This window comes from Scyliorhinus torazame, chromosome 3, assembly GCF_047496885.1.
Source record: "Scyliorhinus torazame isolate Kashiwa2021f chromosome 3, sScyTor2.1, whole genome shotgun sequence".
NCBI classification, from domain to species: Eukaryota; Metazoa; Chordata; class Chondrichthyes; order Carcharhiniformes; family Scyliorhinidae; genus Scyliorhinus; species Scyliorhinus torazame.
The window spans coordinates 226,748,830-226,761,600 of NC_092709.1; the positions used below are offsets into that span (position 1 = coordinate 226,748,830).

Here is a 12,771-nt window from a genome sequence, read left to right on the forward strand (position 1 = left end):
AGCGTGAAGCCCGTGAGGCCTCGTTAAGTTGATCAATTAATGTTGAATTGCAATGCCGGTTTCATTGGGCTAAGTGCCGGGAAGCTCACGGCAATACCCGCTCGCTACCACAATTGGAAATTTTTCCAGAGAATCACGCCCATTGTAAAACAAGAAAAAAACCTCATCAAAGGGGTTCCCGGTTCATTAGTAAGGTTGTGTCATATTATCACTATTAATCAAAATATCAGGACATGAAATCAATTTAGTTGACTATAGGTTCATCCAATCAGTAATCTTACTCTCATCTATCTAACCAATCAAGTGACTGCAGGTGGACAGAGTGGATAGAACAGGTGCTCACGTGAGAAATCCTCCAGGAATATGCTGTAACTGAAGCTGACTACCATAAATCCAGCATGAAACCTAGTTTTACCAAATACTATTGAGGTTTATACTTGCAGCACAATCTCACTCTGTCACTATAAATTGTGCACCTGCAGAACCCTGTAAAATGTATCTGTATAAGTGGTTTATTTCCTGGTTTAATGTAACCATAGCTACAGTATCTGCAACTGCTGGGACTCTTTAAATATACATGTTGCAAAGTTGGAAGAGATCAAAGGAAATAATGCATGTTGGAGGCCAACATTGCAGCAACAGTAAATGGCAAACAATTTCTGGGTATATTCAAAAACAGACTCAGTGTCAAATTGAATACATTTAATGTTTCCCTAAAATATGATCGGCATTAATCGACTTTCAATTGATCCTTCACATTCAATGGCATTGCCATCGCTGAATCCTCCACTATCAACATCCTGGGGGGTTATTATTGATCAGAAACTGAACTGAACTAGCCATATAAATACTGTGGTTACAAGTGCAGGTCAGACCCGAGGAAACCTGCGGCGAGCAACTCACCTCCTGACTCTCTAAAGCCTGTCCACAATCTACAAGGCATAAGTCAGAAGTGTGATAGAATACTCTCCACTTACCTGGATGGGTCCAACAACTCTCAAGAAGTTTGACACCATCCAGGACAAAGTATCTTGCTTGATTGGCACCCCTTCCACAGCCATTCCTTTCACCACCAAAGCACAGTGGCAGCCATGTGTATCATCTACAAGATGCACTGCAGGAACTCACCTAGGCTCCTTCGGCACCATCCTCCAAACCCACGACCACTACCATCTAGAAAGACAAGGGCAGCAGATACATGGGAACACCACCACCTGGAAGTTCCTCTCCAAGTCACACAGTGTGATTACCTACACCACATGGATTGAGATGGTTCAAGAAGGCAGCTCACCAACACCTTCTCAAGTGCAATAAGGTATGGGCAATAAATACTGAGCTAGTCAGTGATGCCCACATCTCATGAAAGAATAATTTTTTAAAAATAACTAATTAAGTTTATTAAATTAATTATACCAACTTGCAGGAATGAGAGACTTCAATACATCAGTAAAGTTGCTTAATTAAATATTTACATGAAATTTTCACTTTTTGATGGTGTAATTGGAAAGTAAACTTAGGCAAATTGGAAATGCTGTCATTTTGGAAAAGGAATTATGCTTGCTGATGTTCATCTAGACCTCATTGTCTGACTTCATTCTTTAACAAAGTTCTGGCATCATCTCACACAAATTTATGTTGATCAAAATTAAAGCACAAACAACTCCCAAAACTAAAACTTCAAATATGATCACAATATTAATATCTTCACTCACTGCGCAAAACTAGAAATGACATTTTAAAGAAAAAATCTTCAGATTAAAATGAATGAATGAATAACATTTTGCAAAATTCAATATAACAGAATAGGATTTTGGCAAATACAGGATTTTATTATCAGAACTGTTAAATAGGCTTGTAGTTGAGTAAGAACCAAACTCATCTGGGGGATAATCAATCACTAATATGTGCCTTTTCAAACAAAACTTGACATACTTAATGTTCCTTTGGGATAAGTGAGACCACAACAAATTGGCAGATTAAATCATCCCAGAAAACCAACCTATATATGAACCATAGTCTCATCAAATGCTTTGTCGCTTGTCAATTAATGACCCAAAGCAATAAGGACATTGAAAGATATTTTTTCATACTTGAGGTTTATGCAAGCCCTCAAGTGCAGGGGTAGATTTGCAATATACCAACCAAGCATTAAACTGGTATTTTGGATTGGCCATTCATTCACATAATTTCCAATTAACGGAATGTAATAAAATAATCTGTTATAATTTGGAATTAATTAATCGTCACTGAGAACTGCCTACTTACTCTTTATAAGTTCCTGTGTCTGAATCCTCTGACAGGACGTCATGCAATGCTTCCACACAAATGTTTATAATGCCGCAAAACTTATCTTGAATGACACTGCAAAAGAACAGGAAGCAGCTTAAATTGTGTGATCTTTACAAAGTTTGCAACAGGAAGTCTGCCCTGAAGTAAAACAAAAGGCATAGCTGGGCAAAAACTCTGAATAATTTCCAAAACTTTGATAGAAAACACATCTTGAAATATATGTTTAATTTACAATAATGATTAATAAATAGTGAAACGTATGCTTCAAATCTTTTTCCTGTAAATTAACAGTTAAGAGTTAATACTATAACTGCCATTTATTTAATTGGCGAGAGCAATCAGTGTAGGAACCACCTCTTTTGGAATTTCTCTTAAATACACTGCTAGGCAGTATTGCTGTACTATATACTAGAAGGGTATGAATGTTTATAATCAAACTTGACAGGTATAATCGCTTAACATTCATGTTCAGTGTTAAGCCTGTCACAAAAATTAATCTTATACTGAGTAATAGCAACGTAAAGTGCAAAGGCAATTAGATGGATATCAGTATTTCCATATACATTAGCTGATATAAGTTGTTTTTAAGCTCTGCCCACTGTGAAAGAGGTTATAGCAGAAAGTATAAGAATCTTGGCGCATTGACTTCTATCTAAATTACTTATAATTATGCGAGTAATGAGACATGAGGATTTGGATTAAAATTTAGACTCCAACTCCACTTATTATGGATTAAGCCAGCAAAGGGACTTAATGCAAATATAATGAGAAAAGCCTGGCAACCCATTAAAATAGGACTGTCTGTTAATTTACTTTTACAAACAAAAAAACATGTAATTTCCTCTTTGCACACACAAACAAAATTCAGCAAGATTGGCTGAAAACAAAATTTGACAGATCAACAATGTGGTCCAAATCCAGGCATCCTAACCACTCTCTCAAAACAAAATCACAAATAGTTTGAATCAATAACATCCCCTTTCTGCAGACCACCAGTTCATACAGTCCCGAGGGTGGCATCACAGAAGTGAACCACATTGGCAGGGCCATCAGACTGATGGAAATGATCAGGCATATCATAAATCTCTCACAAACGCACATATTCACAACAATTCCCCTTGCAGCCTTTCCCTTCTGGATGTTGACATCAGGAGCCTTTGAAATATTTTTCAAATAACAATGTGCATGGAGCGAAAACAGAAATGCTGACATTTTGTAGTGCTCATAAATGCATTATTTTTGGGCAGCACGGTGGCTCAGCGGTAGCACTGCTGCCTCACGGCGCCAAGGTCCCAGGTTCGACCCCGGCTCTGGGTCACTGTCCGTGTGGAGTTTGCACATTCTCCCCGTGTTTGCGTGGGTTTCGCCCGCACAACCCAAAAGATGTGCAGGTTAGGTGGATTGGCCACGCTAAATTGTCCCTTAATTGGAAAAAATGAATTGGGTACTCTAAATTTATAAAAAAATAATTTTTTTATTTTAAAAATAATTTTTAAAAGACATTATTTTTAAAAGACACAAGTACATAGAATATCAGCCAGACTTGGGCAGAAAATGGATTTGACATAAATCCAAAATTGACTAGTTTTAATTTCAATCAAGGTTAACCCATTATGGTGACAATATCCATAACCTAACACAAGGCAAGACCAGCGGGAAACATAATTTTAAATAAGATCACTTCTGAGTACAAAGCTAATAAATGTATAAAATCTATTCACTAAAAGTGCACTATGCTTCATAAAACATACATAAACTTCAAAACACAATTTCAAAAGTGCTTAACAATGCTTTTCAAAAATATCTACAAAATCTATCTGACGAACCTTGTTTGAAGTAAAATTATTATTTGAAGGTTGACCATAAAGTGCAATACCTTTTTGGAAAACACTTAAGAAAACCAAAGTGATTGAATTGACTGATCTAATTTCAATTTATTAATCCAGAATATACAGATGTACTAAAAAGAACACATTACCAGATATAATGCCAGGAATCTAGGATAGTTTTGGAATAGGAATTAGGAGCAGAAGTAGGCAATTCAGCCCTTCGAGCTTATTCACCATTTAATCAGATCATGACTGATCTCTACCTGGTCTCAAATCCACCTCCCTACCTGTTCCCCATACCCCTTTAACCTGTTTTTTAAATCAGAAATATATCTATCTCCTTCTTGTAACCACTTAGTGACTCAGATTCCATGGCACTATTGGACAGCAAATTCACCACCCTCTGTGAGAAGTAGTTCCTCCTCATCTCAGTTTTAAATCTACCGCCTCTCAACCTATATCTGTGACCTGTCGTTCTAGATTGCTCTACAAGGGGGAACATTTGGTCAACGTTTACTTTATCAATCCCTTTTAGTATGTTATATACCTTGATCAGATCCCCTCTCATTCTTCTAAACTCCAGCCCAACTGTTTAATCTCTCCTCATTCATCAATCCTTTCATCCCTGGAATCAAGCTGATGAATCTCTTCTGAAGTGTCTCCAATGCCACTACATTCTTCCTCAAATAAGGAAACAAAAACTGGACACAATACTCCAGATGTGGTCTCACCAACACCCTACAAAATTGCAACACTTCTCTACTTTTAAACTCCAGTCCTTTTTCAATAAACGCTAACATTCCATTTGCCTTTTTAATTACATGCTGCGCCTGCACACCGACTTTCTGTGATTCATGAACAAAGACACCCAGATCCCTCTGCCCAGATACATTTTGAATCTGTTTTCCATTTAGATAATAATTTGCCTTTCTGCTTTTTTGGCCAAAATGGATAATCTCACACTTATCTACATTTAACTCCATCTGCCAAACTTTGGCCCAATCTCCTAGCCTATCTTATTCCATCTGTAAAATCTTTATCTCCTCTTCACTGCCTGCTTTCCCACCTATTTTAGAATCACCTGCAAATTTTGCTATGTTACACTCTGTCCCTGCTTGCAGATCATTATATAGAATGTGAACAGTTGAGGTCAAAGGTCTGACCCCTGCGGCATCCCGCTAGTTACAGTTCGTCAACCAGAGAAAGACCCATTTTTCCTGGAATCATCTGGAAAAGTACATATTCTTTTCAATTTCATTGTATTTGAGTAAGATTGCATTAACACCTGAAGTTAAAAAGCTTGTCTAATAAAATTTTATGTAAAATACTAAAAATGAAACAAATCTTTGGGGCTAAACCAGGGGCTGGTTTAGCACAGGCCTAAATTGCTGGCTGTGAAAGCAGATGAAGGCAGACCAGCAGCAAGGTTCAATTTCCGTACCAGCCTCCCCGAACAGGCGCCGGAATGTGGCGACCAGGGGCTTTTCACAGTAACTTCATTTGAAGCCTACTTGTGACAATAAGTGATTTTCATTTAATTTTTTCATTTCAAATCTACATGTAGCCCTGAGGGCTAAGTGTAGTATTTATTGATCAAAAAAGTAGCATTGCAGCGATCCTATCTTTACGAAGTTTGGAAAAGCTGACCATAAAGTAAAGGTGAGAACAATGCCTTTGATTAGTTTTTGTCTGTAGGACAAGCATAATCAAAATGTAAGATAGCCACAATCTACATAATGCACTCTGCTTTAATTAATATTTATGACATAAATTGCTGGCATCAGCTGGTGTCTACTTTTCATAGGTCAGAAAGTAATGTCAGAATACAAAACAGATGAGAAGAAAACCTTGTTTATAATAGAAAAAAGGTCATCACTCTGGGATCACTGATGCACTTCTTTAGAAGTTCTGCTTTAAACTTTTGATGCATTCGCCATGGACCGACAAACAACCATGATGGCATGTTTATAACGGCACCATCATAATTTGATGTGATTGTGTTATAAACACTGGAACCTCAGATGTTCAGTGTCTTGCCAGATGCAATATTCTACTGTTCTATTTATAACTTTTAAGAGTTAATTTTAAATTAAATCATGTATATCATTTTTTTTATACAGTAAAATCTCCAAAAGGCATACACTTTTAAGGTGCAGCTCTTTCTACCACTTAAATTTCAAATTAAAACATGGCATTGATGCAGGAGCATAATTGCAAGTACATCTTTCATATGAACAAGAACTCAAGAAATCCACACACAACTTTTGTTCACAGGGTATTTATTGCTTATCTACGAACTGTTAACTGGCATTCTTTATAATAAAATGAACTATTCCGCTAATCCACTGGGAAGCTAACTGCTGAATACTTTGAATGCACTAAATTAATAAATACACACCACCTAAACTTTATTGAAGCTGTTGAAGTTAACCATATGTTGCAATTGTAAAAAAAAAATCCAGGTTATTTTTCATAACTTCCTGAATTGTTGGTGCTGCGGAGTCCAGGCTACACATAATGCAACAAACAGGAAGACACCATGCTGAAAAATATACCAGTTCAAACATTACGTGATTTTTGGTACATGTGGATAAAAATATGTACTTTAGTAAAAATATTGTTTTCCTGGAGTTGCTTGTAAGAAGAGTAATTTAATGATACACACACACATATTCAAACACACCTAACTGATCATAAATAGCTATTGTTGTTGTTAAATGTTAAACTTCTGTTCAGTGTACATCAGATATAAACACAATCATAAAACAGAGTGTTCAAAAAAAATAACTTGTGCCTGATTAGGAGGCTGTGATATCTTCAGGAGACTGCTCTGGTCCACTTCTGGATTCGCTATAGGTTCTGGAGGAATAACCTGCACAGGGTCTGTCACATAATACCGCGCATATGGATACACACTGTAATACTCTAGAACCTGGTCTCCTTCAGATTCAGCAGCCTGGAGTTTCTGACGCAGCTGATGAATTTTATATATCAGGATTAAAATTGCTGCACACGCCAAGATAAAAAAGGCCAAGAGTATATCAAAGGCTTGGTTCAGCTTTACTAAATTCTGTTCACAGGTTAATAAAGGCTTGATCGACTTTAATGCCATATCTGAATCTGTAAATCTGGTTAAATTTACAGGTGCATATTCAATTGGTAGCTGCTGTGGTAGCATACTTGTTAACGGCCCAATGTCTTCTTTTGCTACAGAAACTGAATCTTTGAAGTCTTGCACCGTTACAGCATTGTTCTGCAGCTTGAAATAAACATTTTGGGTACTTGTTTTCATTGAAGTCAATACTATACTAGTCATTGGGGATCCTGTTTCAGTATTTAATCCCAAAGGTGCCAAAGTCAAGTTGCATCGGTTGACCTCATTTACACGGGTGTAGCGCAAGGGCTTACCACGTAGCCTGGGTGGACTGTGGCAACGAATGTTTAATTGAAGTGAGGATGACAACAGCCATCTACGCAAACGTAATAATTTACAGTTGCACTCCCAAGGATTGTTATTTATTAGTAAATGATTTAGAGAAGCCAGTGACCTCAAGACCTCAGGATGCAGATTTGTAAGATTATTATTGGCCAAGTGTAGAACTTTTAAAGTTGTTGCCATTCCTTCAAAAGCATCCGGTTCAATAAAGGATATGTTGTTATGGTCAAGTCGCAAATAACCTAGGCGCAATATTTTAAAAACATCAGAATTAACATGAATTATGCTATTGTTATTTACAGCTAAATGTATTAAGCTCTTCAGTGCAGAAAAGCCACCTTTTGCAATGGCTTTTATTTTGGCATTATTGAGATAAAGATATCTGAGACTTTCTAGTCCATTGAATGAATAAGGATGGATCAACTTAATTGGATTATTGGATAAGATGAGTCTTTTGAGGATCTTAAGTTGAACAAAAGTATTTGATGGAATCCACGTCAAGCAGTTGCCCTGCAGATTGAGAAACTCCAGTTGCGTGAGCTGCCAGAAAGAGGAATTAGATATCCTTGAAATTCTATTGTTAGCCAGATGTAGTGTATGAAGACTCATCAATCCCATGAACATTCCACCACTGAGCATGCTAAGGGAGTTTCCTTCGAGCTGTAAGTATTGAAGGGTAGTCAAATCAGAAAACAATCCTACTGGAATATAAAGAATTTGATTATGTTGTAGATGTAGATATCGAAGTTTTGAAAGGCCTCTAAAGATCCCCGGACTGAAGTACTGTATCTGGTTATTATTCACTTGCAGATAGTACAAACTGATGAGGCTAATAAAAGCTTGAGGATGGATATAGACAAGATCATTCTTATCAAGGAAAAGTGTTGACAGTCTGCTAAATCCTGCTAAATCTTTAGATGTTATATTAGAAATATTATTCCTGCTAAGGTAGATCAGAGAAGCGGTCTTTGAGAAATTCTGAGGAACCGATGTTAAACCTAAATTGCAACACTGAACCAGAGTCCTTGAACAACGCTGACAAGCAGAAGGACAAACCAGTGAAAGGCCTCGAGGCATCAGAAGAAGAATGTAAACCAGCAGCTTGACAGCGGTTGGGTAGCATTTGTTGCTGTTGTAAAATCCACACATTGTCTTTCGTTCTTGTTCTTTATAGCCTATTGTTTCATCAATGTAAAAAGATAACACGTTACCAGAGGCTGACCTAGTTCTGTTTTCTTTTTACTTCTACCTTGTGACCAAACTACAAAACTATTCTTTTATCTGCACTTTACATTTTAGAGAGTCTTTATACTTAATATTTTAACTTTTGAAAATTATTTTGTCCCTTTTTGGAATGAAGTAAATGATACCCACAATTCCCAGTTGAATAAATGTTCATACCACTCTTTAACAAGCCACAAGAATGTGCAAGAACTCTTCTCATTAGATTTCTGGATCACATGAAATGAAATGAAAATCGCTTATTGTCACAAGTAGGCTTCAAATGAAGTTACTGTGAAAAGCCCCTAGTCGCCACATTCCGGCGCCTGTTCGGGGAGGCTGTTACGGGAACAGTCAAAATGCATATTCTCAGTAATGCTGACATCAACCTATGTAACTCGTCAATAAATTATTTTTTCACTCTCATACTGGGGTCAACTTATCCTTTTATGGGTACTGGACTCACCCAGCCAAACGGAAAAAATGATGTCCATTTATTTATAGAATATCTCTCACAACTGCAGGGTCTCAAAGTACTTCACAGTTGCAGGGTCTCAAAATACTTCCCAGCCAATGAAATGCTACTTTGAAGTCTAGTCACTGTCATAATGTACATGACAGCCAATTCGCACACTGCAAGCTTCCACAAGCAGCAATGTGATATTGGTTGAGATATAAATATTGTCAGGGTACAGTAACCCCCCAAAACAAACAGAAAGCCTAGGTTGGGGAGTTATCAAACTCACTCCAAAGAATCATACATGGAAGGAAGCCAACGACCCCATCGTATCTTTTCTAGCTCCTCCATTACAACACAGACCACGCTTCAAAAATAATTTTTCACTGTGGCTTGGAACATCTTGAGATTATAGCAGGTGCTATGTCAATGAAAATCTTTCCTTACGTTCTTCGAAACAGCCATCCAATTAGTCTCTTTTCTCTGCTCTTTCTCTACCGTCCTGCAAATTACTCTTTTTCAAGTTTATATTCAATTCCCCTTTCAAACTGCTTTCACCGCCTTTTCAGGAGGGGCATTTCAGATCATAATCACTCCCTGCAGAAAAGCACTTCTATCTCCCCTGTGGTTATTTTGCTACTGTGTCCTTTGGCTACAGACCCTCCTGCCAGTGGAAAGGGTTTCTGCTTCAGTACTTATCTGATATCCACACAAGCACACTTGCAGCAAGAGATCAATAGATAGGAATGGGGTGTAGAGACCCTGGTCAATTTTATTTTCCCTAATCTTCGAATGCGGAGGCCAGTTAGCTATCCTACTTAAAATTGGCAAAGTATACACAGATTAAGGTAACTGTTATGGAACACTTCTTGGTTTGTATGGTTCAACAACTAGTGCTAAAATACTGGAGACCCATGATTGCTTTGGATCTTTTTTGACCTTTTGAGAAACTTGTGCAAGGATTTTCCAAAAACTATGAAGAGTAATGTTAGCACACTAAAAGAAAAATACTAAGCTCTGAAGAGTCATCCACAGATGTTGCCAGGCCTGCTGAGTTTTTCCTGTGTTTTCTCTTTTTATTAAGGTTAGAATAGTGATATGAATGATCAAGCAGGTATAAATTCAAGGTGCTACCAATGGATTTTATTGGTATCTTTCCTTTGATATACTGAAAAAGAGATTAGCTCAAACCTTCCGGTATCTGGATTGTCAGCGAGTGGAACTAAGTCGGGAGATGCACGTCAGGATCCTGCAGAATTCTTTGTTTTTGCCCAGGAAGGTGAAACTTTCGATAGAGTGATTTTCATTGCCAAGGACCCTCTGTGAATGTCTCCCGACACTGAGCTCAGTGTCAGAGACTAGGGTCAGATACATTAGACTTACCTGTATGCTAACACTGATAATGTTATGCTGGTTAATACCTGGTCTAACCACCCCAATCACTACCCTCTGACCTGACTGCACCCCTGAACTCGGCCTGACCTACCCCTCGCAACCACCTGGCCCCAACCGTCTCCCCACTTGATTACCCTGCTGATCTGGCTACAATCCCAACTCGACCCAACTAACAACCCCACCCCCACCCCGTCAATAATTTACTTAATGTCTTGGGACCGTTGAACATTGGATATGCAAGCCACAGTCTTGAAAAAGGGGCAAGTCTTGTCCGTTTTTTCTTGCACTCGATGGTCTTCTCCGCAGGTGTCTGCACTGAACTGACCTATTGATGCTTCAGCCGGAATCAGAAGCCCCAGCTGAAATATTGCAAAAGGGTCAGGTTGCAGAAATCTTTGTGGGCAGCATCAATATGCACAGCCTTGTTGCTAGCAATAAACAATATCACCCTCATACACTTTACATTTATGTTCACATGAAATTATTTCTAACATTTAAGATCTAAACTAGTCTAAAGATGATTACTAATCTTTCCTTCTGTTCTTGAGGAAGTAACTGGTAAATACATCTTAGCAACAAAAAAAAGTGAAAATTTGAGAAAGGGTCTATAACCAAAACATTAACCTGACTTTTTATTTGATGGCTCTGCTGTGTAATTACTGTACTCTGTTTTTAGATAAAAGATCTTGTAGATTTAATGATTAGATGCGATGTTTAAATATATATTCAATATATTATTGTATTAAATATTATTATATCTTCAAAATATGACTTTAAAATGGCAAAATAACAATGCAACATGGCATCTATATTACCAACTGTGTTAATTCCACCATAAATACTTCAACATAATTTGTTCCTAACAAATACTGAATCAATACTCAATAAATCAGAAAATAATAACATTCAAATATGGCTCTGAGAACATAGGTTTACAATTCAATTATTAGCCAGATTTGATACCTATAGATTTTGAGTGAAGCTGTAAGGTCAGCCATTGTAAGCAAGATTTATTTTGATCTGTAATGACAATTTGTGCTAGCTTTTCAGGAGGCAGCTAATATTGGATCTTACTGTTGAGTAAAGTTACACTCTACGAACAGCTCAATGCACAAACTTAGCTTAATTATTCAATTGATTTCAGAACAGGATTCCAATTTGGTTATGTTTTCTAAGGTGAAGTCATTCTATGAAACTATACTTTGAAATAATTGTACTTTTCAATCCTCAGCATTACAGAGTTAGACAATCATTTTGCAAATATCTTCAATACAACAGTGTATTTAAAGCACTGAATGCTCAAATAAAATCTTCTCGTACGTAAGAATCCATTCTGCGGCACTTATGTGCTATAGTAAACGTATAGTGACATTTTAAAAATGTTATTTTACAGCGGCATTCCATGTAAGAATTCTATTTCTCCCTATTTAAAACTAATCCCTATTTCCTCCTCTTGCTAATGTTTTCTGAGCATTATTTTCCCCATATCACTTGATGGCATTGATTCCTTGCAGGAGAATGGTATCTAACGTCTACCGACATAAATTTCTCAATGGAGACCAAGAGCAAAAATGGTGGTCAGATTTTCTCTCTCTAAGCTAAGGGCACAGAATCAGCTATCCAGATCTATTTCAGCCGTCAGTTTTTAACTGCATATTTAAAGATAGTTAACTGTTAAATTCAATGTTAAATATGCCGCTAGGATGGTACTTTATCACTGTGCTACCTTTCACATGCTTTGTGTAAGCAGTGTTTTATTGTGGGAAAAACGCTGCACATCACCATGATTCTACTAATACAGTTAAGCCACGAATTTCAATACGCTTAAAAAAATACAGAGACCTTAAAAACACACATTCTCACCTGAATGAATTAAATAATGCTGCTTTAAATATAAATGCTCCGTTATCACAAGATTTCGAGGAAATGAGCACGCATCTATTTTAAAAGATGGATTTTGGTTAATGAACAAAAGATTTCACTTGCAGGAGGGGAATGGAAAATGTCAACTTCAGGAATTGTACACATCCCTTTGGTGTGTATCCAAAGTCAGGAAGGAACTGACTATTCTTACTGTTCCTCTACAGTGATTGGACATAAAGCATATTTCCATGAAAACAGGAAATGGTGCAACAGGACAAAAT

General features: G+C 37.3%; 2 protein-coding genes across 6 annotated transcripts in view; both read right to left on the reverse strand.

Moving 5' to 3' along the window:
• The window catches only part of ipo11 (importin 11), an 878,696-nt gene that overhangs the window by 172,675 nt on the left and 693,250 nt on the right, over positions 1-12,771 (reverse strand). For 4 of the 5 annotated variants that reach the window (XM_072496963.1, XM_072496959.1, XM_072496960.1 and 1 more), the window contains one exon: positions 2,266-2,361. The exons of the other annotated variant lie outside the window; for it this stretch is intronic. In XM_072496963.1, the coding sequence (XP_072353064.1) occupies positions 2,266-2,361 (96 nt within the window). The remainder of the gene's footprint in view (positions 1-2,265; positions 2,362-12,771) is intronic. 5 annotated transcript variants of the gene reach the window in all.
• Positions 6,381-12,646, reverse strand: LOC140408973 (uncharacterized). The gene is made up of 2 exons (XM_072496964.1): positions 12,491-12,646; positions 6,381-8,729 (listed from the first exon to the last, which is right to left on the reverse strand). The coding sequence occupies exon 2, from the start codon at positions 8,701-8,703 to the stop codon at positions 6,877-6,879; it is 1,827 nt and encodes a 608-aa protein (XP_072353065.1). The 5' UTR covers positions 8,704-8,729; positions 12,491-12,646; the 3' UTR covers positions 6,381-6,876.